Raw genomic sequence first — 26,461 nt, 5'->3', positions numbered from 1 at the left:
CAATAACATACACACAATATGCTTGATATGTGCAAATACAACATGGCATCACAACATGACTCTATGACTCAAGTAATCTATTCAATAGGCTCCGAGGAGCGAGATATTACAAACATGGGTCTCATGACCCAACATTCAGAGCATACAAATCAAGCAACAGCGGAAGCTATCATGTCTGAGTACAGACATCTATAAATGAAAAAGGCTGAGAAGCCTGACTATCTATCAGATCCTGCCGAGGGCACAAGATCGTAGCTGAGGTATCAAGCTAAACGTCGAAGTCCAAGCGGAACTACTAGTGAGACTGAAGTCTCTCTGCAAAAACATAAAATAGGCAAATGTGAATACAAATGTACCCAGCAAGACTTACATCAGAACTATCTACATATGCATCATTATCAACAAAGGGATGGTGGGGTTTAACTGCAGCAAGCCAGCTTTGACTCGGTGGCTAACCTGAACTATGACTCTCTTTTGAGGTGGCGCACACGAGTCCACATATTCACCATATCAATACACCACTATGGATCCGCTCCCGTCTCCCTACGAGAACGCCATCCATAGCACTCACGCTTATCTTGCGTATTTTAGAGTATCCACTTTCACTTGTCTATGAACTGATATAAGCAACCCAGAAGTCCTTTTCCGCGGACACGGCTATTCGAATAGATCATATTAACCCTGCAGGGGTGTACTTCTTCACACACGCTCTCACCACTTACCGCCGTTTACACGACATGTACTCGGCAACCTTCAAGCGGAAGCCCAACGTGGGTGTCGGCCACGACCTACCTAATCACCTAAGTCTCTAGTCCAGGTTTATCGCCTATTCGGGTTCCATCCATGAGGAGATCCGGCCGGAGTTTCGCTCACAGCCCCAAACGATGTGAACAGGGTTCCCGAGACACCAAATGGGCGCCCGGTACACCGTGCCACGTGCCTACCGCATCACAGCCCACCCCTACGGTCAGCACTGCGCACGGCCTCCAGCATACTACAAACACCAGAAACTACTTGCAACTCCTGGACAGAGGACAAGGGTGATTAAGAAGCCGAGAGGGTCCATTGGTTTCGGGCCCAATGCGTGGTAGTAGCTGAATCATGGATCACAAACACAGAACTCAGTTCCTGAGGACGGATGCAATGAGACAACCCACCATGTACTCCTACATGGCCTCTCACCGCTACCTTTACCAAATCGTGTTCACATACTTAGCTCACACACAGTAGGACATGTTCACACACCTCTGATTCATCCCCGATGAATCAGACCTGACTCAACTCTAAGCAATAGCAGGCATGACAAACAAACATGAATTAGTAGGCACATCAGGGCTCAAACAACTCCTACTCATGCTAGTGGGTTTCATCTATTTACTGTGGAATGACAGGTCATGCAGAGGATAAAGGGGTTCAGCTACCGCAGCAAGTAACAAATATGTCGTTGTTGTCCTAATGCAGTAAAAGAGAGCAGGAGCGAGAGAGTAGGATTGTATCGGAATGGACAAGGGGGTTTTGCTTGCCTGGCACTTCTGAAGATAACATTGAGTCTTCATCAGTGTCAACGATCACATCATCGGTGTCACGTCTATCGAGAGGGGACAAATACCGACAACACAGAAAGGAACACAATCAATGTAATGCACAATATGATGCATGCTCATGACATGGTATTATGAATGTGTTTTGGGCTAATGCAACTAGCAACAGATTAAATGAGGTTGGTTTGAATACAAGATTCAAATTCAAACTCCATATGTGATTATTTAAATGCCCTTTAATTGATTTGTGCTAAACAGTAGCTATAAGTTGTTCTAACATGCATGAAAATGGTACAGATGGATTCCTTGAATTTTTCTGATAATTTTTCATATATAATTTATTAAATTTGGAGTTACGGTTAATTTTCTATGATTTATTGAAGTTTTAGTTATTTTCTGGAATTTCCTGAATATTTAGAATTAAAATAATTCCAGAAAATGAATTATGACGTCAGCATGACCTCATGCTGACCTCAGCAGGTCAACGGGCGGTCCAGGTCAAACCTGACGTGTGGGGTCCACACGTCAGTGACTCAGAGGCTAATCCCGCGTTGACCCGGGCTTTGACCCGCTACGGGGCCCACTGTCAGTGTCATGGGGTTAGTTTAACAAGGTCATTAGTGCTAATTAGGCGTGCCACGTCGGCAGTCGCCGGAGTGTCGCCGGCGACGACCACGGCCGACAGCGGAGGTGCACCGTGCGCTCGCTACGGAGCACCATTTGACGTGCGGTTTGCTCCTACGGGTTCCTGGGAGAAAGGCGCATCTAAAGAGGCAAGTGACAGCAGCTGGGGTGGCCGGAGCTGCCGGCGGCGAGCCCCTTTGCGGCTGCCGGAGTTCGGGCAATCTCGGGGTCGGGGTTAGGGAGCACGGCAGGAGGAGCTGGGGCGTGCTACGGACTCCTGAGATCACGGTGAGCACGTCAGTGGGCTCGGATACGAGCTGGGGTGGCTGTGGCCACGGCCACGCCATGGCCGGCGGCGAGAGATTCTCGGGCAAAGTGGTGGGGCTAGCTAGAGAGGGAGGTGGGGCACGGGGAGAGGGGGAATCGGGTCGAGGGCTCACCGCGGTTCTTCTGGTGCTGCTGGCGAGGCAGGGGAGGCACGGGGTCCGGCGAATCGACGGAGGGGAGCTTCGGTGGCCGGCGACGGAACGGCGATGGTGACGGCGTTGCAGGGCTTCCGGAGGGGCGTGGTTCGGTGAGGAGGAAGGAGGGGGTCGAGGCGGAGCTCGTGGGTGTGTCGGAGAGGCTAGGGGTGGCCGGTGGCCACGAGAGAGCTCGTCGGCGGCGGCGGGTGTGTTCGGTGGCTCCACACGCGAGAGCCAGAGGAGGAGAGGAGCTCGGGGAGAGAGTGAGAGGCCTGGGGGGGTGCGTGGCGTCGCGGACGGGGTCCAGGGCAACGAGAGGAAGCAGGAGGTGGCCAGGGGGAAGCAGGAGGTGGCCGGGGCAGCGTCAGCGCGCGCCACGCCTCGCCTCTGTTCGTCCTCCTGGCAGAGGAGGAAGAGGACAAGGGGGAGGTGGGCTGGGCCGGCTGGGGGGGGGGGGGGAAGTGGGCCGGCTGGGCTGCACGGGTGAGGCCAGGTAGGCTTCACTCCTTTTATTTATTTTTTCTCTCTGTTTTGTTTTAACTCTGTTTTCTATTTTGCAGGTTTGTTTTGAATTTGGTTTTGAAACCAATTCAATTTATTTTGCTTCTGACAATATTTTTAGGAGCTAAAAGAATTAAAACAATGCTCCACAAAAATATTTCAGAATTATTGGACCTATATAAGTAGATATAAGTCCAATTCAAATAGCTATTGATTTAATTCAAATACCCAAAAATAAATGTTTCTGAGATACTGAAAATATTGGTTTGGATTTTACCTCTTGCCAATATTTCCAGAGGATAACAAGAACATTTTCTTGGACTTATTTGAAGCAATTTTTATCTTGATCATTTTTTTTAAGGGATTCTGAGGCTTTGAAAATTCCTCAATTCAAATTTTATTTGAATTTAAACATGATGCAGCAACCAAGCTAGTCCAAGGCCAGGGTAAAGCTAGGGATGTGACACCGTCACCTCTGGATGGACTGAGATCACCGGTGGAATAGGCGCACCGCCTTCTATTGAAGAAGGCTGCCATCCTGATTCCGGAACCGTATTGGTCTCCGGAGTTGCCTTTGGCTGGGGGCTGAATTCAGGGCGGCCTCCGCCTTCAGCATCCATAGGGTCTGCTCCCCCGTGTGTCCTGTTGCCAAGGTCTGAGCCCCCGGCGCCGCCCCAACGGTCTCTTGAAATTTGCCTTGGCTTGGGCCCCTTTGAGACGACACCTTAGTGTTGTCCGCGCCTTCGGGAGAAGAGGCCGTCGGGAGGGTCTCGTTGTCCATCGCGTCCTTGTCCAGTGAATCTTCTGATGAGGATCGCTCGATTTCGGACCCGGTCAGACTGCAGAATATGTGACTCAATACATTAATGCTATGCAAAAGTGAGACTGGATATATGGATGTGTTCGGGTTTCCTTATACTCATGATTTGGCCAGGGGTTTTACCCTGGGTTCCCACTCCGGCTGCAGTCGGCGGCCATGGTAGGCTCGTCTGGAAGGGATGCTTTCCCCTTCTTAGAAGTTTCGGCCTCCAAACGTGTGGACGCCATCCTCTTCTTCCTCCCCCTCATGGGGGGGGACTGGCTTTCCTCTTCTTCTTCTTCCTCCTCTTCCTCGTCTTTTTTGGAGGAGGAGTGGGCATCGGTGTCTTTGCACACCATGTCTAAAGTGCCCTTACGACGAAGCCTGCCCCTGGTCTCCTTGGCCTCCTTCTGGGCCTTCTTCTTCGGTGCCTGGTATGGCGCCGGGACCAGCATCTTCATCAGAAGTGGGCCGGCTTGTTCCTCAGGCAGCGGAGCCGGACAGTAGATCCGCTCTGCCTTCTTCATCCAGCCCTGGGAGAATCGTTAGGGAAATATTAGGTGTTTTCCCCAAAGTATGCAAATAAAGGATACACCCTGATAACATATAAAGACTTACCGAACTTGCGGGGCGAGATAATTTGTGCCCATGATCATCGGCGGTGTCCGGCCACGACTTGCCAGACTTGAAAAGAACCTTCCAGATGTCTTTGTGTGTCGTACCAAAAAACTCCCGCAGGGTTTGGTGCTCGTCCAGATCAAACTCCCATAGATTGCATGCCGGGCGTTGACAGGGGAGGATCTAGCAAACTAGCATCACCCATACCACATCGACAAGTTTGATATTCTTGTCCTCCATACTCTTGATACACGCTTGGAGCGGTATCAACTCGTCTGACGTAGACCAGTCTAGGCCTTTTTCGCGCTAGGACGTGAGCCGAAGTGGGGCTCCAGATCTTAATTCGGGGGCGGCGGCCCATTTGGCGCCGCGTGGCTCGGTGATATATAACCACTATTATTGCCAACCATTGATGGACCAATTGAATTTACCTGATGTCCATTTCACGTTGGGCATCTTGCTCACCATGGCTCCTCCGCACTCGGCATGTTCGCCGCCTACCACCTTTGGCTTCACGTTGAAGATCTTAAGCCATAGTCCAAAGTGTGGCGGTATGCGGAGGAAGGCCTCGCACACGACGATGAAGGTCGAGATGTTGAGGAAGTAGTTAGGGGATAGGTCATGTAAATCTATCCCATAATAGTACATAAGGTCGCGAACAAATGCGTGGAGGGGAAACCCCAGCCTGCGGACAAAGTGAGGGAGGAATACAACCCTCTCGTGGGGTTCTGGAGTGGGGACGATCTGTCCCGCCGCCGGGAGATAGTGTGCGATCTTCTTGGCTAGGTATCCGGCCTCCCAGAGTTCCTTGATATCCTTCACCTTGACAGAGGAGGCCATCCACATGCCTTGCACTCCGGATCTAGACATGGTGGGAGTGCTTTTTGAGCAGAATAGATGGGTGCTTGGGCGCTGGAGCTCGAGAATGGGTGAGCAGAGGAAGAAGAGGGCGTGGGTGGAAGAGGGGAATCCTTATCCCTTTATAAAGGCAGTAAAAATCATGCGCCTCCCCACTCGCCCTTAAACTCGCTTATTTCCCGAGCACCGTGCTGATGGCCAGGTTAGGTTACACATACTTGCATTGATGGGGATCCCGTGATAAGGGGACATGATCTCTGCTTTGACAAGACGTGCCAATGAAACTGCACCTTGAAATACGGAATGGCAGGGTAAAAACAGTTCGAATAAAGGTTGGGCCGTGGCATGCTATCACGCTGTGAGATGTTAGGAGATTGGACTCGTGGAATATTATACTCTCTACAATGGTATGTGGAATTTGTTTTGCAGAGCCAGACACGATTCTTGTGTTCAAGATCTACTTTGAAGTATTCGGAGAAGGAACCCGCCTTGCGATGACGAAGACAATTTGCGCTCCGGAGTCATCGTCATTGAAGCCTGGTTTAGGGGCTACCGAGGGAGTCCTGGATTAAGGGGTCCTCGGACAGCCGGACTATATGCGTATGCCGGACTGTTGGACTATGAAAGATAGAAGACTTCGTCCCGTATCCGGATAGGACTCTCCTTTGCATGGAAGGCAAACTTGGCGATTCGGATGTGCAAATTCCTTTCTCTATAACTGACTCTGTGTAACCCTAGCCCCCTCCGGTATCTATATAAACTGGAGGGTTTAGTCCGTAGAGGACGACAAAAATCATAACCATAGGCTAGCTTCTAGGGTTTAGCCTCTACAATCTCGTGGTAGATCAAATCTTGTAGTACTCATATCATCAAGATCAATCAAGCAGGAAGTAGGGTATTACCTCAATCGAGAGGGCCCGAACCTGGGTAAGCATTGTGTCCCCCGCCTCTTGTTACCATTAGCCTTAGACGCACAGTTTGGGACCCCCCACCCGAGATCCGCCGGTTTTGACACCGACAGAGTCATCGTCCGAGGAGGAACCGCTAGAGAGGTCATAGAAGAAGACCATGGCAACCCGGGTGGTAGGATATGAGACAGCGAGAGTGAGGAAGCGGTAATAGCTTAGGAAGGAAGGAAGGAGGAAATAGGGGAAATGTGACTTGTGGTCAGGGAGAAAAGGGGTGGGTGGAGGGGCGGGGTAGATATTTCAGTAGTAGGCCAAACATGTTGAAATGTGGAGGGAAACCTTGCGCGCCGTGCGGCCGGACACCATTCCCTTTGAACGATTGTGTGCATCGCAAACGATTCTTCTGCTTTACGTGCATGGCATGAGTTTTATAACTCAAATTTTTGTCGAAATTTCCCTGGGTACTGTCCTCATCCACGTCATTGCATAATTTAACATCGCTTGCTAATTTGGGCACACAAAAGAGCGTACAACACACATACCACACTTACTGAATCAAGAAATTTTAGTAATTAAACAGAGCCAGTTTACCTAAACATTACTCTAACAAAAGACCAGCATTAAAAACAAAACCTAAGTATGCATAATTTTACCAAAGCCGCCGCCACGCAGGCCTATGCACCGCCGGTGTGAGATGAAACATCGATGACTTGTCCTGGCGACATGCCGCCGTTGGTGGACTCTGCGTCCCCCTGCTGAAGTCGACCGTGTCCTCATCCTCGTCGTCATCCTCAGCGCTGCCCTCAAGGTTGTAGTACTCGTAGTAGTGGATGCACCAGAGCTCACATTGGTACTCCACCACCGATTCCTCGACAGATAGACTATTCTCAACCTCAACATCAGCCACACGAAACTCCTCCTCCCGGTGCTCCCCGATCTCCGCTGCCTCCTACATCTCCAGCTCCCGCTCGGTGATCTCATGAGGAAGCAGGTGCTCAATGGCCACTGCCGCCTTCTTGGACATGGTTTACATGCTGGATGCTGAGTTAGCCTGGAATATCATGGCGTGTGCGCCCTCGATATTGGTATCGAGGGCCTCGACCCAGGATAGGGCGACATCGGCGACACGGATGACAGTTCGAGTGCTCTCGGCGTTTGTAGCCGCCGTCGCAGCAGCAGCTGTAGCTGTCTCGACTGCTGCTGATACAACCGGTTCTAAGTGTACCGATTACAATGAGGACGCACAAGCTAATGGCCGGGATCAAGTTGTTGCTGCACCATTAGAAAATAAAGTGGGCGATGTACATGTTGCACCCTGTCTATGGCAGAAATACAAAGACGTCGATGAGCTAGTCGCCGTTACACCACGCATGCAACATCGTGCAATCAGAACAAACTGAGAAAAACTACAATTACATTGGTCAATCAGGAAAGTACACACGAGCAAACTAGAGGAGCAAGCCTGGAGCTGACAGGATGCATCATTGGCTTCATGCTAAAACAAACTAGTACTTTCATGTAGAACACAAAGGGAGTTTGTTTTTATCATTTGGAGGAAAGAGACCAGCCAAGGACTAATATATACTAGTAGAATGCCCATGCGTTGCCATGGGCTTGTGAAATAGTCACAGAGAGAGACAATATATCACAGTCACAATTGCATAATAATTGAAGTCCACTTAACTTGTAATGTGAAGTGATAACAAAATAGCACATTAACAATGTGTACAGATAAATTGATGATCCAACTAAAAATTACAAAGTATTGAGATCTACTTGATGCACTTAAAAAATTGTCTTACAATATCAGGCAACTTGTCTTTACCTTCATTTGCATAATGCTTGAGCAAGTATGATAACAACTGCTTCATCAACTAATAGATACACTACGACATTTTACTATCAATATTTTCTATTGTATGATTTTTTTGTATTCATGAGTATCAAACACAATATTTTTCAATTTGTGACAAGTGCTTACCGATCTGTTTGTATTGTCTCATGAAACTATTCTACGACATTCCATTTTGTAACATTGAGATCGATCCACTTATGATCTCTGTTAAACTCTGGACTCTGTTCTCCAAGTTTCAGATGCTTTTCAAGTCCTTGTAACTAATTTATATATGGAAAATAGTAGGGGTTAAGGCAAACAAAACATATATTAAGAGGACCAAAAAATAGTAGTTACTGTAGTAGTAAGCTCAATCCGTTCGATCCGAAAACCAAGTGAGTCCAATACCTGAATCTCACGTTTTTTTGGCATTGACGACTGGCAAATACCAATGAGTCTGAGGTAGTTATTTGGAATGAACAACCGGTGTAAATATCATATAAGTCATAGTCACAATTAGATATAAAAAATAATAAATCATTATACACATGGATTAATTAAAAAATACATCATGATATGGATAATGAGGCGATACTAAGCATATCTTGTTGTAGATAAGTATTAACATGTTGTAAGAAATGACGATATTTTGTTGGCTCTAGATCTTTTTTTCCGTCTTCTTTCATTTGGCCAGAAATGAACGTGCTAATAATATGTACCTTTTCACCCGCCCTGTCTAGATGGTTGTGAGCCAGCATGCAATACATGTAAGCATTTATCAACTGTAATTCCACGTTTAGATTATATCTATGTTTTACTATATTATATACTCCCTTCGTTCCAAATCATTGAAAAGAATACCTTGTGCGAGAACATGTAAATTGGCATCTTTTTTTGGTTTTTTATGAGATATCACGGCCTCCACATCATTTTGTTGTGAAAAAGTCGGTGAATTTTCGGCCCTTTTCAGCGTCGTCGCTTCGGAACCGTTGTTGATGCATTCTTTTTGTGAATCTCCAAAATCCATATCTATGTTTCCTATATTCGGAAAAATAATAATATGTAAAAAATAAACATTTTGTTTTATCATGTAGAAGGCACAGAGAAAGAATGATTAGCTATATACCTCTTCTCATCGTGTTTCATTCCGGCCTGTCATCGTTACATCAATGTGTATGTCGGAACCCATCACTTTTTATCTGGGATGAAATATAAATGATATTTGCTACTGCATCATATAAACATATATAATATTCTCCCTCCGTTCGGAAATAGTTGTCCTAGAAATGGATAAAATGGATGTATTTATAACTAAAATAAGTCTAGATATAATCATTTCTAGGACAAGTATTTTCAGTTGGAGGGAGTATAATAAAATTAAGAGTGAAACAAACACAGCTGTTTTATTTTGTAAAAAGAAAAACCGGTTTTCATATTATTACAAAAAAGATGTTGCATTTCTTTCGGAGCAAACAACCAACTATAATGTTCAAATATAAATAATATGTCATCTGAAATTTCCTAAATCATTTTAGTCCATTTTTATTTTTTTGATAATTTTTATTTCTTTTTATAGGCTAAGGAAAATTGTCCGACAAAACTTAAAAACATGCAAGCAATTCAACATAAACCAAGTATATTCAGTTTCTTTTCTCAAAATTTTGATTTTTTTGTGATACTCTAAATATATGTAATAAGTATATACTTTAGTGTATTTTTCCTTCGAAGAGCAAACGTCAAAGGCCCAACTTGGCTAACCAGCACGCCCAACCAGCACCCAACCCAGCAGTATTACTCCAAGTTATAAAGAAAAAACAGTATTACTCAAAAAAAACCAACCAGCACCAGTCTCCCTCACTCTCTCCATTCTCGCACAGTTCTTAGATCTCACCCACTCCACTCCCTCCGCTCTCCCCCCACAGCTAGAGACTTCATCTCCCACCGCCGCCCCCTCTTATCCCTTCCCCTCCAATCATCCGACGTTGATCAGGTGCGTGCACAACCGGCTCCCTCATCTCCCACGGCAGCAGCGGCGAGGTGCATGAGCGCGGCGTGCGGCGCGCCCGCCCCAACGGCGGCGGGGGTGGGCGAGTGGAGGAAGGACTGGCCGCTGCGATCCGGCAGCTTCGCCATGCTCTCCGACAAGTGCGGGTACGCCTACCCCTTCCTGCCACCTCCTTCCCTCACTCCGCGCTTCCTCTATGGGTGCGTGCGGGCTCTGTTCCGAATGGACTGGCTGGCTCGCTAGCTCGTCAGCTAGACGAATCGATTCGTCTCGATGCTCTGCCTACCTTTGCCCCCTGCCTTTTCCTCTCGAGGAGAAGATGTTTTGTTCCTTGTTGTGGTTGGACAATCTGTGGATTTTCTTTTTGTCTTGCGCATGTAGCGGTTTTTCAGAAGAGTGGAGTTGACTCGGCTGTAGCTAGCGTGGATACCTACCAGCGACATAGAACAGATAATAAGCACTACTTGGTTGTGTGGAGCTCATGTCGAATTCAGATTTCTGTAACTGTTCAATTACTTATGGCCGACCCAAAATTGCTTGCAGCAGGTTAGCTAGGGCCGACCCAAAATTCAGATTTTCTACTGAGTGGTTAGACCTTCCTAGCTAGGGATGAATGAGCTTTGACATGGTACTCCTACCAAGAATGGAAGAATACAGACATCTAGCTCTATGCATGAACATTCGAGAGCATTACCGAGAGAAACATACATACAGAGGCTTAAGCAAGACTATACTTTATGATTTACGCACTGCTTTGTCAAATACCCTACTTCTTTCATGATTTAGACACTTGTATTGTATCTGACAAGATTTTTAAATCCCTTCTATGTTTATTTCCCAGACTTTGAAAGAACTCATACAAAATGAGACGGTGCCCTACCCCATTGACATAGATAATAACGCTATTGACGATCACCTAGCCAAGAGGCTCACCAAACTGTGTGGTTCCGAGAACAAATTAGTTGTGGAAAGTGCTGAATATAAAAGAATAATTGAAATGAACCTGGTTAGTATACTTTGTAAGCTTTCTTGTTGCTTCTGTCTGGGTGAACAGTACTGACCACCACCTTATTTCTGAAACATAAAACATTCTTACCTGATTTCGTAAGGGCAGGCAGATTTTCATCTTGTTTCTTGCTGGCTTCCTCCTCTTTTTTCTTTCGATAAGCAGCTCGCCTCTGAGCCTTCATTTGCTCTTTTTTCTCGTCAAGGTCCACCGAGGTTGGTTGACACCCATTAGTGATATCACCGAGAGGTAACAGGGGTACATTTTGCATATCTGCATGTACATTGATATTAACCTTATATTCTGGAATAGAGGGAGTATATATACTATCCTCGCAGTGCCGACACATAAAACTTTCTTACCTGATATCGTAAGGGCAGACATATTTTCATCTTGTTGATTGACGACAGCCTCCTCTTTTTTCTTTCGATAAGCAGCTTGCCTCCGAGCTTTTATCAGCTCTCTTTTTCGTCAAGGTCCATAGAGGATGGTTGATAAGCATTAGTGATATCACTGAGAGGATGGCGTGGAACATTCTGCGGCCTCTTTTCCTCGTTATCACGTTGCATGCTAGCTAGTTCATTTGTCAGATTACTGAGAGCCGGCAACGAACTTACAGTATATAGGAATGAGATTGGAGGGTTGTCTGCATCATGTAAACATAACAAAGTATTGGACTGAAATAAGGCAAAGTTGTAGGCACAAGGTGTTAACCTTTCAGCAACATAATACTTACCTGTAATCAAATGGGAAGGTTGATGAACATATGTCCTTTCACAATCAGTCTGTTCAAGTATCATCCATTCCGAGGGAGTAATATGGACTACTACAAGTCACACGCTTGATCCATTAGAATCGGTTCTTCCCAAGTCTATTAGGTATGATTTATCACATAACAAGCCTAAACGTAAGCTCTGTATATATGCACAGCCTTAATACCTGGACTACTTGGGTAAATCTTGTGAACATCGTCGGCTACATGTATAACCCCTTCATTAGAGTCGTCAACATTTGTCCCCTCCATCGGGCCTGCAACATCTCCTGTGATGGTGTTTGACATGTATAACAAAATATGTAGCTGAATGTAACACCACGGATTTGATGCGCCAGCTGCCCGCCAGTTATTCGCCGTTGTTGCCATGTCATTTGCTTGCGTGTTGTATTTTGTCATGTCATCATGTGCATTGCATTGCATACGTGTTCGTATCATGCATCCGAGCTTTTTCCCAGTTGTCCGTTTTGCAATCCGGCACTCCTATGTCCTCCAGCGTCCCCCTTCTGTCTCTTGTTGTGAGTGGGTGTTAAACTTTCTCGGAATGGCCCAAGGCTTGCCAAGCGGCCTTGGTACATCACCGGTAGACCGCCTGTCATGTTTCGTGCCATTTAGAGGTTGTTTGATACTCCAACGGTTAACCGGGGTACCATAAAAGCCTCTTTTGTCATGCAGCCCAACACCCTTCCAAACTGGCCCAAAACCCATCCTAACCCCCTCCATGCTCTCGGTCGTTCGATTACGATCGTGTGGGCAAAAACCGCTCCTCATTTGGACTCTCCTAGCTCCCAGAATCTATAAATAGGCCTCCCCCGTCCAAATTCACAGATGAAACCCTCGCAAAAACCTCCCCACCGCCACCGGACACGTCCGGCTGCAGCCGGACACGTCCGCCCTCGCCCTCGCCAACCCGGAGTCGCCACGTGGCCCGCCGTCGCTGCGCGTCCGCCCCCGCCGCCGTGGCCCGGGGCAAGCCCGCCGAACCCATCGGGGCCCGTCTCCGCGCCCGCCTCGCCGGACTCCGCCACCGGCCTCGCCGGAGAGCGCCACCTCACTGGCCTCGCTGGAGAGCCGCGCCTTCCCGGTCGCCCGTCCGCTCGCCGCCGGCAACCAGGCTCTGCCTGCGCCCTCCGCCCGCCCGCAGCATCCGCCCGCCGCAGGAGCTCCACACCGGACGCCGCCCCGCCGCCTCACGGCCCCGTCCCGCCATGGGAGCTCGCCGGAGTAGCTCCCTCGCGCGCCGCCCCGCGCCGGTGACTGCTCGCGCCGCCCGGCCGCGCCTCTCCCTCCCCGCCGGTGCCCCGTCGTCCCTCGTCGCGCCGCTCTCGCCGGAGAGCGCCGCCGTCGCCTCGTCCCGGATCAGGCCGGGCTGGACCAGATCCACCAGCCTGCCGATCCAAACGGGCGCCCGCGTCCCGTATCCGCCCGTCCCATTTTTGACGAGGGTAAATTCTGCAGTCCCTAGTTTTTTGCATATTCCGATGCTATATTTTACCTGCCATAACTTGTTGCATACTACTCTGTTTTGTGCGTGTAATATGTCAAAATGTTCATCATGAGATGCTCTACATTTCATTCCGTTGTGCCATGTTCATTTGAGTTCATCTTGATGCCTGAATCATCGTTGCAAGAGTGCTATATGTTGTTAATCTGCTTAAACTGTTACAACCTGATGATTTGTCATTTTTGTTGCATTTGATGTGTGCATCCTATGAGCACGAGCTCTAGATGTGTTTTGAACTATGACATGCCATATTTACAGGGGTGCAATCCATGTATTTTTTCTGAGTCTTGTAGTGAGTGCATCAAGTTTATTAAGTAGGGTACTTGGTGTTGCTGTTTTGCTAGGCTGTTTCTGTTATATTTTGTTGCCATGTAAACCTGCTGCTACAAGTCATTCTATGCATAATATGGAGAGGTTAACTAAGGATGTTTTGTTATAAATATCAAGCTCCATCCATCCATGCCCCTGGTTGAATTTATAGCCTGCCGTAGCTTGTTGTAACCTTGCTCTAAATTTGCTAAATAATGTTGTTGTTAGCCTGTTAACATTGAGTTCAGTTTTGCCATGTGTTTTGCTAGTGATCCATGCGCCCTATGAACTTTCTCTTGCTATTCTTAGCTTCATAAACATGTCTTCTTACTGTTGGTTGCCTTTCCATGTCATGCAATGCTCTGTGGTGAGTGGTAAAAGCTCACCAACATGCCTACTTATCGTTGTTCCTGCCATGTTTGAATCTGTCATATAACTTGCCATCTTTACATGGGTGCCATCATATCTTCTGATGCTTTTTGGCTCATGGTCAGTAAGGACTTTTGTTCTATGCAATTAGTAGTTCCATTTCTTGCCTTTGTTTGACATGTTAAGTTCCTGTAATATGTTATTTGATAGCTCTAAACATTGCAACCAGATCTTATTTCTGCAAAGTCTAAAACTGTTATTATTTTCAATCTTGCCATGTCTTTTTTTGTATGTTCTAGTGATTTCTGGAGATAGGTCAGTGTTCATGTTTTTTTATGCTTTACCTGTACATCATGCCCATGCCTTTTATTTTCACATTGTGGTACTGTAGCATGTTTTTTTGGTGGTTTCCATATGCCTAGTTGCTGTTTTGGACAGCTTGTCCTTTAAACTTGTTTCATGTGTGTGTGTTGAACCGTTGCTCCGTTTTGAGTGTGCTCTATATGAAACTTGCTTGATTTTGCATGTAGTTTCATATTATCACGTTGAATCCTCGTTTTGGTGTGTTTGCTTGATGTTTGAATGCATTTTGCATCAATGCCATGTTTAACTTGTTTTGCTCATATCTTCTAGGTCGTAGCTCCGAATTAAATGAACTTTATATGTAACTTGACTAGAATCTCGTGTAGATCATCTTGGTGCATCTTAAGTTGCTGTTTAACAACTTGAACATAAGGTTTATTCAGATCTGGACCAACTTCGAAATTCGCATATGAGGACTTACCGGATTAGTTCTATGTTGTTTCCGGCCTCATTTAAACTTGCTTTCTTGTGTTGATCTTGTATGCATCATCTCTTGCCATGAGTAGCTTCATGTAGCCTTGTCATGCATCATTCTTGTTGTGCATCATGCCTTGTTCATGTGTGGTGTGTTTATTATGTTGTGTGCTTCTTCTCGATAGTTCCCGTTGCGTTGCGATCGTGAGGATTCGTTTGTCTATGCTTGGTTCGTCTTCGTAGCTTCACCTTCTTCATGGACTCGTTCTTCTTCCTTGCAGGATTTCAGGAAAGATGTCCGCTAGCCTGGATCTCACTACTATCATTGCTATGCTAGTTGCTTCGTTCTATCGCTATGCCGCGCTACCTATCACCTGTTTTTCAAGCCTCCCAATTGCCATGAACCTCTAACCTTTGACACCTTTCCTAGCAAACTGTTGCTTGGCTATGTTACCGCTTTTGCTCAGCCCCTCTTATAGCGTTGCTAGTTGCAGGTGAACTTGAAGATTGCTCCATGGTGGACAGGATTATGTTGGGATATCACAATATCTCTTATATTATTAATGCATCTATATACTTGGTAAAGGGTGGAAGACTTGGCCTTATACCTGGTGTTTTGTTCCACTCTTGCCGCCCTAGTTTCCGTCATACTGGTGTTATATTCCCGGATTTTGCGTTCCTTACGCGATTGGGTGATTTATGGGACCCCCTTGACAGTTCGCTTTGAATAAAAATCCTCCAGCAAGGCCCAACCTTGGTTTTACCATTTGCCTCACCTAGCCCTTTTTCCCTTGGGTTTTCGGAGCCCGAGGGTCATCTTTATTTTAGCTCCCCGGGCCAATGCTTGTCTAAGTGTTGGTCCAAACCGAGCGATGTCCAGCGCCCCCTGGGCAACCAGGGTCTATGCCAACCTGTCGTCTTGCTCATCCGGTGTGCCCTGAGAATGAGATATGTGTAGCTCCTATCGGGATTTGTCGGCACATCCGGGCGGCTTTGCTGGTCTTGTTTTACCATTGTCGAAATGTCTTGTACTGGGATTCCAAGTCTGATCGGGTCTTCCTGGGACAAGGAATATCCTTCGTTGACCGCGAGAGCTTATCATGGGATATGTTGGGACACCCCTGCAGGGTATAAACTTTCGAAAGCCGTGTCCGCGGTTATGTGGCAGATGGGAATTTGTTAATGTCCGATTGTAGATAACTTGACACCAGATCCGAATTAAAACGCATCAACCGCGTGTGTAGCCGTGATGGTCTCTTCTCGGCGGAGTCCGGGAAGTGAACACGATTTTCGGGTTATGTTTGACGTAAGTAGGAGTTCAGGATCACTTCTTGATCATTGCTAGCTTCACGACTGTTCCGCTTGCTCTCTTCTCGCTCTTGTTTGCGTATGTTAGCCACCATATATGCTTAGTCGCTGCTGCAACCTCACCACTTTACCCCTTCCTTGCCCATTAAGCTTTGCTAGTCTTGATACCCATGGTAATGGGATTGCTGAGTCCTCGTGGCTCACAGATTACTACAACAAAAGTTGCAGGTATAGGTTTTGCGATGATCATGACGTGAGAGCGATGTTAATTCTTCTGCTTCTTCTTCGATCAGGGGATAGGTTCCAAGTCGGCAGCCTGGGCTAGCAGGGTGGATGTCGTTTGAGTTTCTGTTTGTGTTTCATCCATATTCGGATGTTGATCTTATGTATGATGATGTTGTATTCTTGTGGCATTGTATGCCTCTTGTATGTATCCCCATCTATTATGTAATGTTGATGTAATGATATCCACCTTGCAAAAGTGTTTCAATATGCGGTTCTATCCTTGGTGGGACCTTCGAGTCTCTTTAGGATAGTATCGCATATTGGGTGTGACAAGTTGGTATCAGAGCCTCGACGGACCATAGTAGCCCTGTTGATTGATCATGTAGTTTGGCCGTTGTTGAGTCTAGAAGAAAACTGTTTTCGGAGTCTAGTTATATCGGAGAGTAGGAATTCTTTCTACTCCTCTGCCCCTTCGTCGCTCTGGTGAGGAATCTTGACGTAGGTATTTTGATTTACTTCTCTTCTCCTTCAAATTTTCTTTAGGTTCACGTAGTTGGTTTTTTGGTCGTTGTTTCTCAGCTCTTTTATCCGGTGCATTTCTTGTCAAGTTGACTCGAGCCTCTTGATCGTTGCCAAGTTCAATCCTCAGTTGTTTTCTTTTTTTCCACCCGCCCACCCCTTTTTCATCTCGGAGCCGGAGTCCGTAATCGAGTATCCATCCTACTTGTGTGAAGCCTTTGTTTTCTTTCAACCGGCGTCTTCTCTTCAAGATATTCGTCGCTTCCCCCTTCCAAGTTGTCTTTGTTTTTCCCACCCTCCCACCCTCTTCTTAACGGAGCTTGAGTCTCTTTCGAGCATCAATGTCATTCGTGTGGAGCCTCTTCAGTCTTCCGACAATTGTTTCAACCGGTGAGTTCTCTTTTGTTTGACATTCTTCATCTCTTTTCCGGTGGACTCAATTCAAGTTTTTCGGGTTGATCATATTCTTTTCCTTGGCTCAAGTGTTTTCCCTGCTCGTTTGCCTCTCGCTAGTTTATCCTTCCGGAGTGTTCAAGACATCTCAGGAGATTCGTCTTTGTTCCAATTAGTTCGAGGTTGTCACCTCATTCAAATATTTCAATTGTTCCGGTGCATCATTTCTCATTCAAACAATCCTTTCAACGGTGTTTTCTTTTGGTGGGAGCTAACCCACAGGTCTTTTCCCAGGATATTACCTGACTCTTCTAATTATTCTGGAGCCATTCCTAATTCTTTTCGAGTTTGACGTAAGAATGAATTTCATCAGTCAGATGCCTTCTCCAAGATCTCTTTCAAATTCTTTTCATATTTGGTGCAACCCTTCCTCTTTTTTCATCCTCCCGGAGTATCTCAGTAACTTTGGTGGTGTTTTCCGTCATCATCTGAAGATCAAAGAAGAGTTTTTCCTCTAAATATTGCCCATTCTCTCGAAGATTCGTGGTTCTATTTCATGCTATCCTCTCGAATTATTCTGGTTGTCAGTTATTTTTTCTTACCCACCCGGAGTATGTCAGGAGTTGTTTTCCCATTTTCTTTTCATCGGAGGCCATCGTTCCAGAAGAATTCTTCGTCCTCACATTTCAGCTACCGTTATCCAATTATCCTGGTGCTTCGTACAGGTGTTCTTTAATCAGCTCATGATCTCTTTGTTCTTTTGCATCTAAATCCCCCCTAGCATATTGGTTCTTCTAATCTTCCCGGTGATTCATTCTCTTTCACCAGTCATTTCCGAATTCTAATGGTGGTTCTTTCAGATTCTTTTTCTTTGATTATCATATTAATCCATTCGTTCTTTCGAATCCTACCGGTGGTTCATGAAGACTTTCTCAAGTTTTGTGCTATACCCCCCCTTAATCCTTTTCAAGAAGAATAAGTAGTATGAAACATCCATTGATTGTCATCAAGTTAATTTGATGAAGGATAAGCATACAATAAATCTTATTCTTATTTCATCCAAGTGATTATCCCTTCCTTCATAGTTTGTTCTTGAGGAATAAATTCTACTTCCAAGTGTTTTCATCTTTTCTTTTTCAGAGTTCAAATTTCCTCGGCCATCTCGTCGGAACCTCCATCTAAATCATCTCAAGGCTCATCTTATTCTTTGTTCCTTCATTCTATCTCATCATCCTTTTGTCACTGGAGTTCTTCATGGTGGTTCTTCATGATTTAATTCATTCTTAAAGAGTTCATCAAGATCTTGTTGGTGGAGTTCAACTATCTTTTCTTCTCGCATCTCGAAGTGCAATTAATTCTCGGTATTCTTTTCAAGTGGAGTTTTGCATTTCTTCGTTCTTCTCAGCTATTTAAGCATTTGCTTGTGGCACAGTTTCACCTCAAATTTTGAGAGGATTTTCCATAAGTCCACAACAAATTTATTCTGTTGTTGTTGATTTTCTCGGCAACCCTGTTAAATCTTTCCTTCTAAGGAGGCTATCAAATTCATTCGTGGTGGAAGTTGTTGTTCTCTTATCGGTTCTTTTCATTCCACCATTTTAATTCTACCAGAGGCATTGTGTTGTTCATCTCATCAAGGTCATCCTATCTTGTGAAGTTCATGTTCTATTCCTTCCTTTTTCAGCCGGAGTGCTACCGAAATTCCTTCTTTATTATTCTTTTTCTATCTTGTTCTAACCGGAGTGGTTTCAGAGTCTATCTTGTTCCTTCAGCTTTCGATTCTCGACATATTCGTCATTCCTCTTTTCTACCGAGTGCTCTTGTCGTTGTTCATCTTCTCTCTTGAGCACTTGCTTCACCTAATCCTCTTTTTCTTCCGTCTCGTTCCTAAGATCTCGGGACGAGATCTCTTGTTAGTGGAGGAGTGCTGTAACGCCCCGGATTCGATGCGCCAGCTGTCCGCTAGTTATTCGCCGTCGTTGCCATGTCATTTGCTTGCGTGTTGTATTTTGTCATGTCATCATGTGCATTGCATTGCAGACGTGTTTGTCTCATGCATCCGAGCTTTTTCCCCGTTGTCCGTTTTGCAATCCGGCACTCCTATGTCCTCCGGCGTCCCCCTTTTGTCTCTTGTTGTGAGTGGGTGTTAACCTTTCTCAGAATGGCCCGAGGCTTGCCAAGCGGCCTTGGTACACCACCGGTAGACCGCCTGTCAAGTTTGGTGCCATTTGGAGGTTGTTTGATACTCCAACGGTTAACCGGGGTACCGTAAAAGCCTCTTTTGTCTTGCAGCCCAACACCCTTCCAAACTGGCCCAAGACCCATCCTAACCCCCTCCATGCTCTCAGTCGTTCGATCCCGACCGTGTGGGAGAAAACCGCTCCTCATTTGGACTCTCCTAGCTCCTAGAATCTATAAATAGGCCTCCCCCATCCAAATTCGCAGATGAAACCCTAGCAAAAACCTCCCCGCCGCCACCGGACACGTCCGGCCGCAGCCAGACACGTCCGCCCTCGCTCTCGCCAACCCGGAGTCGCCACGTGGTGCGCCGTTGCTGCCCGTCCGCCCCCGCCGCCGCGGCCCGCTGAGCCCATCGGGGCCCGTCTCCGCGCCCGCCTCGCCGGACTCCGCCACCGGCCTCGCCGCAGAGCATCGCCTCACCGGCCTCACCGGAGAGCCGCGCCTCCCCGGTCGCTCGCCCGCTCGCCGCCGGCCACCAGGCTCTGCCCGCGCCCTCCGCCCGGCCGCCGCCTCCGCCCGCCGCCGGAGCTCCACGCCGGACGCCGCCCCGCCGCCTCACCGCCCCGCGCCACCATGGGAGCTCGCCGGAGCAGCTCCCTCGCGCGCCGCCCCGTGCTGGTGACTGCTCGCGCCGCCCGGCCGCGCCTCTCCCTCGCCGCCGGCCGCGCCTCTCCCTCCCCGCCGGCGCCCCGTCGTCCCTCGCCACGCCGCTCTCACCGGAGGGCGCCGCCGTCGCCTCGTCCCGGATCTGGCCGCCAGCCCGCCGATCCAAATGGGCGTCCACGTCCCGGATCCGCCCATCCCGCTTCCCTCTGTCCCGTTTTCGACGAGGGTAAATTCTGCTAAGTCCCCAGTTTTTTGCATATTCTGGTGCTATCTTTGACCTACCATAACTTGTTGCATACTGCTCCGTTTTGTGCATGTAATATGTCAAAATGTTCGTCATGAGATGCTCTACATTTGATTCCATTGTGCCATGTTCATTTGAGTTCATCTTGATGCCTGAATCATCGTTGCAAGAGTGCTATATGTTGTTAATCTGCTGAAACTGTTAGAACTTGATGATTTGTCATTTTTGTTGCATTTGATGTGTGCATCCTATGAGCATGAGATCTACATGTGTTTTGAACGATGGCTTGCCATATATACAGGGGTGCAATCCACGTATTTTTGTGAGTCTTGTAGTGAGTGCATCAAGCTTATTAAGTAGGGTACTTGCTGTTGCTATTTTGCTAGGCTGTTTCAGTTATATTTTGTTGCCATGTAAACCTACTGCTACAAGTCATTCTATGCATAATATGGAGAGTTTAACTAAGGATATTTTGTTACACATGTCATGATCTATCCATCCATGCCCTTGGTTCCATTTATAGCCTGTTGTAGCTTGTTGTAACCTTGCTCTCAAGTTGCGAAATAATGTTGCTGTCAGCCTGTTAACATTAAGTTCAGTTTTGCCATGTGTTTTACTAGTGATCCATGCACCCTATGAACTTGCTCTTGCCATGCTTAGCTTCATAAACATGTGTTCTTGCAGTTGGTTGCCTTGCCATGTCATTTAGTGCTCTGTGGTGAGTGGTACAAGCTCACCAACATGCCTACTTATTGTTGTTCCTGCCATGTTTGAATCTGTCATATAACTTGCCATGTTTACATGGGTGCCATCATATCTTCTAATGCTTTTTGGCTCATGGTCAGTAAAGGAATTTTGTTCTATGCAATTAGTAGGTTCATGTAATGCCTTTGTTTGCCATGTTAAGTTCCTGTAAAATGTTGTTTGATAGCTCTAAACATTGCAACCTGATGTTATTTCTGCAAAGTCTGAAACTGTTATTATTTGCGATCTTGCCATGTCTTTTTGAGTATGTTCTAGTGATTTCTGGAGATAGGTCAGTGTTCATGTTTTGTTATGCTTTACCTGTACATCATGCCCATGCCTTTTGTTTTGACATTGTGGTACTGTAGCATGTTGTTTTGTTGGTTTCCATATGCCTAGTTGCTGTTTTGGACAGCTTGTCCTTTAAACTTGTTTCATGTGTGTGTGTTGAACCGTTGCTCCGTTTTGAGTGTGCTCTATATGAAACTTGCTTGATTTTGCATGTAGTTTCATATTATCATGTTGAATCCTCGTTTTGGTGTGTTTGCTTGATGTTTGAATGCATTTTGCATCAATGCCATGTTTAACTTGTTTTCCTTATATCTTCTAGGCCGTAGCTCCGAATTAAATGAACTTTATATGTAACTTGACTAGAATCTCATGTAGATCATCTTGCTGCATATTAACTTGCTGTTTAACGACTTGAACATAAGGTTTAGTCAGATCTGTACCAACTTCGAAATTCGCATATGAGGACTTACCGGATTAGTTCTATGTTGTTTCCGGCCTCACTTAAACTTGCTTTGTTGTGTTGATCTTGTATGCATCATCTCTTGCCATGAGTAGCTTCATGTAGCCTTGTCATGCATCATGCTTGTTGTGCATCATGCCTTGTTCATGTGTGGTGTGTTTACTATGTTGTGTGCTTCTTCTCAATAGTTCCCGTTTCGTTGCGATCGTGAGGATTCGTTCGTCTACACTTGGTTCATCTTCGTGGCTTCACCTTCTTCATGGACTCGTTCTTCTTCCTTGTGGGATTTCAGGCAAGATGTCCGCTACCCTGGATCTCACTACTATCATTGCTATGCTAGTTGCTTCGTTCTATCGCTATGCCGCGCTACCTATCACCTGTTTTTCAAGCCTCCCAATTGCCATGAACCTCTAACCTTTGACACCCTTCCTAGCAAACTGTTGCTTGGCTATGTTACCGCTTTTTCTCAGCCCCTCTTATATCGTTGCTAGTTGCAGGTGAAGTTGAAGATTGCTCCATGGTGGACAGGATTATGTTGGGATATCACAATATCTCTTATATTATTAATGCATCAATATACTTGGTAAAGGGTGGAAGACTTGGCCTTATGCCTGGTGTTTTGTTCCACTCTTGCCGCCCTAGTTTCCATCATACTGGTGTTATATTCCCGGATTTTGCGTTCCTTACGCGGTTGGGTGATTTATGGGACCCCCTTGACAGTTCGCTTTGAATGAAACTCCTCCAGCAAGGCCCAACCTTGGTTTTACCATTTGCCTCACCTAGCCGTTTTTCCCTTGGGTTTCCGGAGCCCGAGGGTCATCTTTATTTTAGCCCCCCCGGGCCAATGCTTGTCTAAGTGTTGGTCGAAACCGAATGATGTCCGGCGACCCTGGGCAACCAGGGTCTACGCCAACCCGTCTTCTTGCTCATCCGGTGTGCCCTAAGAACGAGATATGTGCAGCTCCTATTGGGATTTGTCGGCACATCTGGGCGGCTTTGCTGGTCTTGTTTTACCATTGTCGAAATGTCTTGTAACCGGGATTCCGAGTCTGATCTGGTCTTCCTGGGAGAAGGAATATCCTTCGTTGACCGCGAGAGCTTATCATTGCTAAGTTGGGACACCCCTGCAGGGTATAAACTTTCGAACGCCGTGCCCACAGTTATGTGGCAGATGGGAATTTGTTAATATCTGATTGTAGATAACTTGACACCAGATCCGAATTAAAACGCATCAACCGCGTGTGTAGCCGTGATGGTCTCTTCTCTGTGGAGTCCGGGAAGTGAACACGGTTTTTGGGTTATGTTTGACGTAAGTAGGAGTTCAAGATCACTTCTTGATCATTGCTAGCTTCACGACCGTTCCGCTTGCTCTATTCTCGCTCTTGTTTGCGTATCTTAGCCACCATATATGCTTAGTCGCTGCTGCAACCTCACCACTTTACCCCTTCCTTTCCCATTAAGATGCTTGTCTTGATACCCATGGTAATGGGATTGCTGAGTCCTCGTGGCTCATAGATTACTACAACAACAGTTGCAGGTATAGGTTTTGCGATGATCATGACATGAGAGCGATGTTAATTCTTCTGCTTCTTCTTCGATCAGGGGATAGGTTCCAGGTCGGCAGCCTGGGCTAGCAGGGTGGATGTCGTTTGAGTTTCTGTTTGTGTTTCATCCGTAGTCGAATGTTGATCTTATGTATGATGATGGTGTATTCTTGTGGCATTGTATGCCTCTTGTATGTATCCCCATCTATTATGTAATGTTGATGTAATGATATCCACCTTGCAAAAGCGTTTCAATATGCGGTTCTATCCTTGGTGGGACCTTCGAGTCTCTTTAGGATATTATCGCATATTGGGCGTGAAACTGAACATATACATGGAGGTACATATATACCTGGTGTATCATATGTGCTATCACCATCGGTCTCAAGTATCATCTGTTCCAGGGGAGTAATATGGACTTCTACAAGTCACACGCTTGATACATTAGAATCGGTTGTGCCCAAGTCTGTTAGGTAAGATTTATCACATAAAAAGGATAAAATTAAGCTCTGTGTATTTGCACAGCCTTATACCTCGACCAAACATGTAAATTTTGTCAACATCGTCGGCTACGGGTATAATCCGTTTGTTAGAGTCGTCAACATTTGTCCCCTCCATCGGGCCTGCAACACATTCAGTCTCTTGGGATAGTGTTTGACTTGTGAAGCATAATTTATAGGTACATGTGATGAGGTCGTCTGATCCGTTGGCTTGCTGTGTGGAGTCCCCATATGGAACTATTAAAAAAAAGACATGTCCAACAGACTCAGGTATCCCGCAAATACTTGTAAACTGACTTTGCAAGCAGATCACATGAAATACCAACAGTACTAAAGGCCCGCTCCTATTGTACATAAATTCAGTCCATAATGACAGTTTGTTACAGATTTATGAGTTTTGCTATACATATCAAAATAGAAAGACATGTCCAACAGACTTTGCTACCTTAAATTTTGTTGTAAACTGACTATGTTGGTTACATGTTAAAAATTCAAGATGCTAAGATGAATTGTTCATCTGATTGCAGCCAGATGAAGGCCGTCGAAGGTCACAAGGGCAGCTTGCTATTCTACATGACTTCAACACATAAGGGAAGCTTGTTACATTTACAGAAAGTCATGATGTTGGCAATGGTAAGGGGGCGAAATCATGAAGGCATGGTTTGTGTTGCAAGGTGCTCAAACTCTCATATTGCAATTTGCCTACAACTTTGTTTGTATGTTTGTTTGTTTGGTTGTTTGTAGTTTGTTTCTGTGACCTGTACTAAACTATATAGCAACTATTTGCAGTCTGACATACATCTGCATAAAACTCAGAGAAGTCATGGTAAAAACTTGCTGTTAAGCGACGATATGGGCGTCATAAAGAACTTCAGTCATTTGATTGAAGCGCAGATCTGTACACGAAGACTGAGGGAGTCCTGGACTAGGGGGTGTCCGGATAGCCGAACTATCATCATTGACCGGACTCCAAGATTATGAAGATACATGATTGAAGACTTCGTCCCGTGTCCGAATGGGACTTTCCTTGGCGTGGAAGGCAAACTTGGCAATACGGATATGTAGATCTCCTACCATTGTAAGCGACTCTGTGTAACCCTAGCCCTCTCCGGTGTCTATATAAACTGGAGGGTTTTAGTCCGTAGGACGAACAACAATCATACCATAGGCTAGCTTCTAGGGTTTAGCCTCCTTGATCTCATGGTAGATCCACTCTTGTACTACCCATATCATCAATATCAATCAAGCAGGAGTAGGGTTTTACCTCCATCGAGAGGGCCCGAACCTGGGTAAAAACATTGTGTCCCTTGTCTCCTATTACCATCCGCCTAGACGCACAGTTCGGGACCCCCTACCCAAGATCCGCCGGTTTTGACACCGACATTGGTGCTTTCATTAAGAGTTCCGCTGTGTCATCGCTTATAGGCCCGATGGCTCCTTCGATCATGAACAGCAACGCGGTCCAGGGTGAGACTTTTCTCCCCAGACAGATCTTCGTATTCGGCGGCTTCACACTACGGGTCAATTCACTTGGCCATCTGGAGCAGATCGAAAGCTACGCCCCTGGCCATCAGGTGAGATTTGGAAGTTTGAACTTCACGGACGACATCTGCGGAGACTTAATCTTCAACGGATTCGAGCCATAGCCGAGCGCGCCGCACTGTCACGATGGGCATGATCTAGCTCTGCCACCGGATGGTGCCCTGGAGGCCGCACAAGAGCCCGCTCTGACCCTTGACTCGGAGCCGACTACACCGATCGAGGATGGGTGGCTAGACACCGCCTCGGGGGCCGCTACCTCTACAGCGATGGAGCCGAATACCGACCCCGTCCCTTGTGAAGCTCGTGACTCCGAGGTGCTGGATTCCTCGCCGGACTCCGAACCCCCCGCGCTGAAGGAAATATGCCCTAGAGGCAATAATAAAGTTATTATTTATTTCCTCATATCATGATAAATGTTTATTATTCATGCTAGAATTGTATTAACTGGAAACATGATACATGTGTGAATACATAGACAAAACTATAGTCACTAGTAGGCCTCTACTTGACTAGCTCATTAATCAAAGATGGTTATGTTTCCTAACCATAGACATGTGTTGTCATTTGATTAGTGGGATCACATCATTAGGAGAATGATGTGATTGACATGACCCATTCCATTAGCCTAGCACTTGATCATTTAGTATACTGCTATTGCTTTCTTCATGACTTATACAAAGTTCCTGCAACTATGAGATTGTGCAACTCCCATTTACCGGAAGAACACTTTGTGTGCTACCAAACGTCACAATGTAACTGGGTGATTATAAAGGTGCTCTACACGTGTTTCCGAAGGTACATGTTGAGTTGGCATAATTCAAGATTAGGTTTTGTCACTCCGATTGTCAGAGAGGTATCTCTGGGCCCTCTCAGTAATACTCATCACCTAAGCCTTGCAAGCATTATAACTAATGAGTTAGTTATGAGATGATGTATTACAGAACGAGTAAAGAGA

The 26,461-nt window shown here is 46.2% G+C and overlaps 1 protein-coding gene across 2 annotated transcripts; it reads left to right on the top strand.

Moving 5' to 3' along the window:
* The first annotated feature begins 10,006 nt into the window (after positions 1-10,006).
* On the top strand, positions 10,007-25,055 carry LOC123136861 (uncharacterized). 2 transcript variants are annotated; one of them, XM_044556369.1, is made up of 3 exons: positions 10,007-10,298; positions 24,492-24,638; positions 24,754-25,055. In XM_044556369.1, the coding sequence occupies exons 1-3, from the start codon at positions 10,189-10,191 to the stop codon at positions 24,806-24,808; spliced, it is 312 nt and encodes a 103-aa protein (XP_044412304.1). In that variant the 5' UTR covers positions 10,007-10,188; the 3' UTR covers positions 24,809-25,055. The 2 variants fall into 2 exon arrangements, 1 of the variants encoding a protein (XP_044412304.1); XR_006467406.1 differs by lacking the exon at positions 10,007-10,298 and adding an exon at positions 23,681-24,234.
* The last annotated feature ends 1,406 nt before the right edge of the window (positions 25,056-26,461 follow it).

Source organism: Triticum aestivum, chromosome 6B (genome assembly GCF_018294505.1).
Source record: "Triticum aestivum cultivar Chinese Spring chromosome 6B, IWGSC CS RefSeq v2.1, whole genome shotgun sequence".
In the NCBI taxonomy this organism is placed as follows: Eukaryota; Viridiplantae; Streptophyta; class Magnoliopsida; order Poales; family Poaceae; genus Triticum; species Triticum aestivum.
This window is presented reverse-complemented; position numbering and strand designations above follow the sequence as displayed.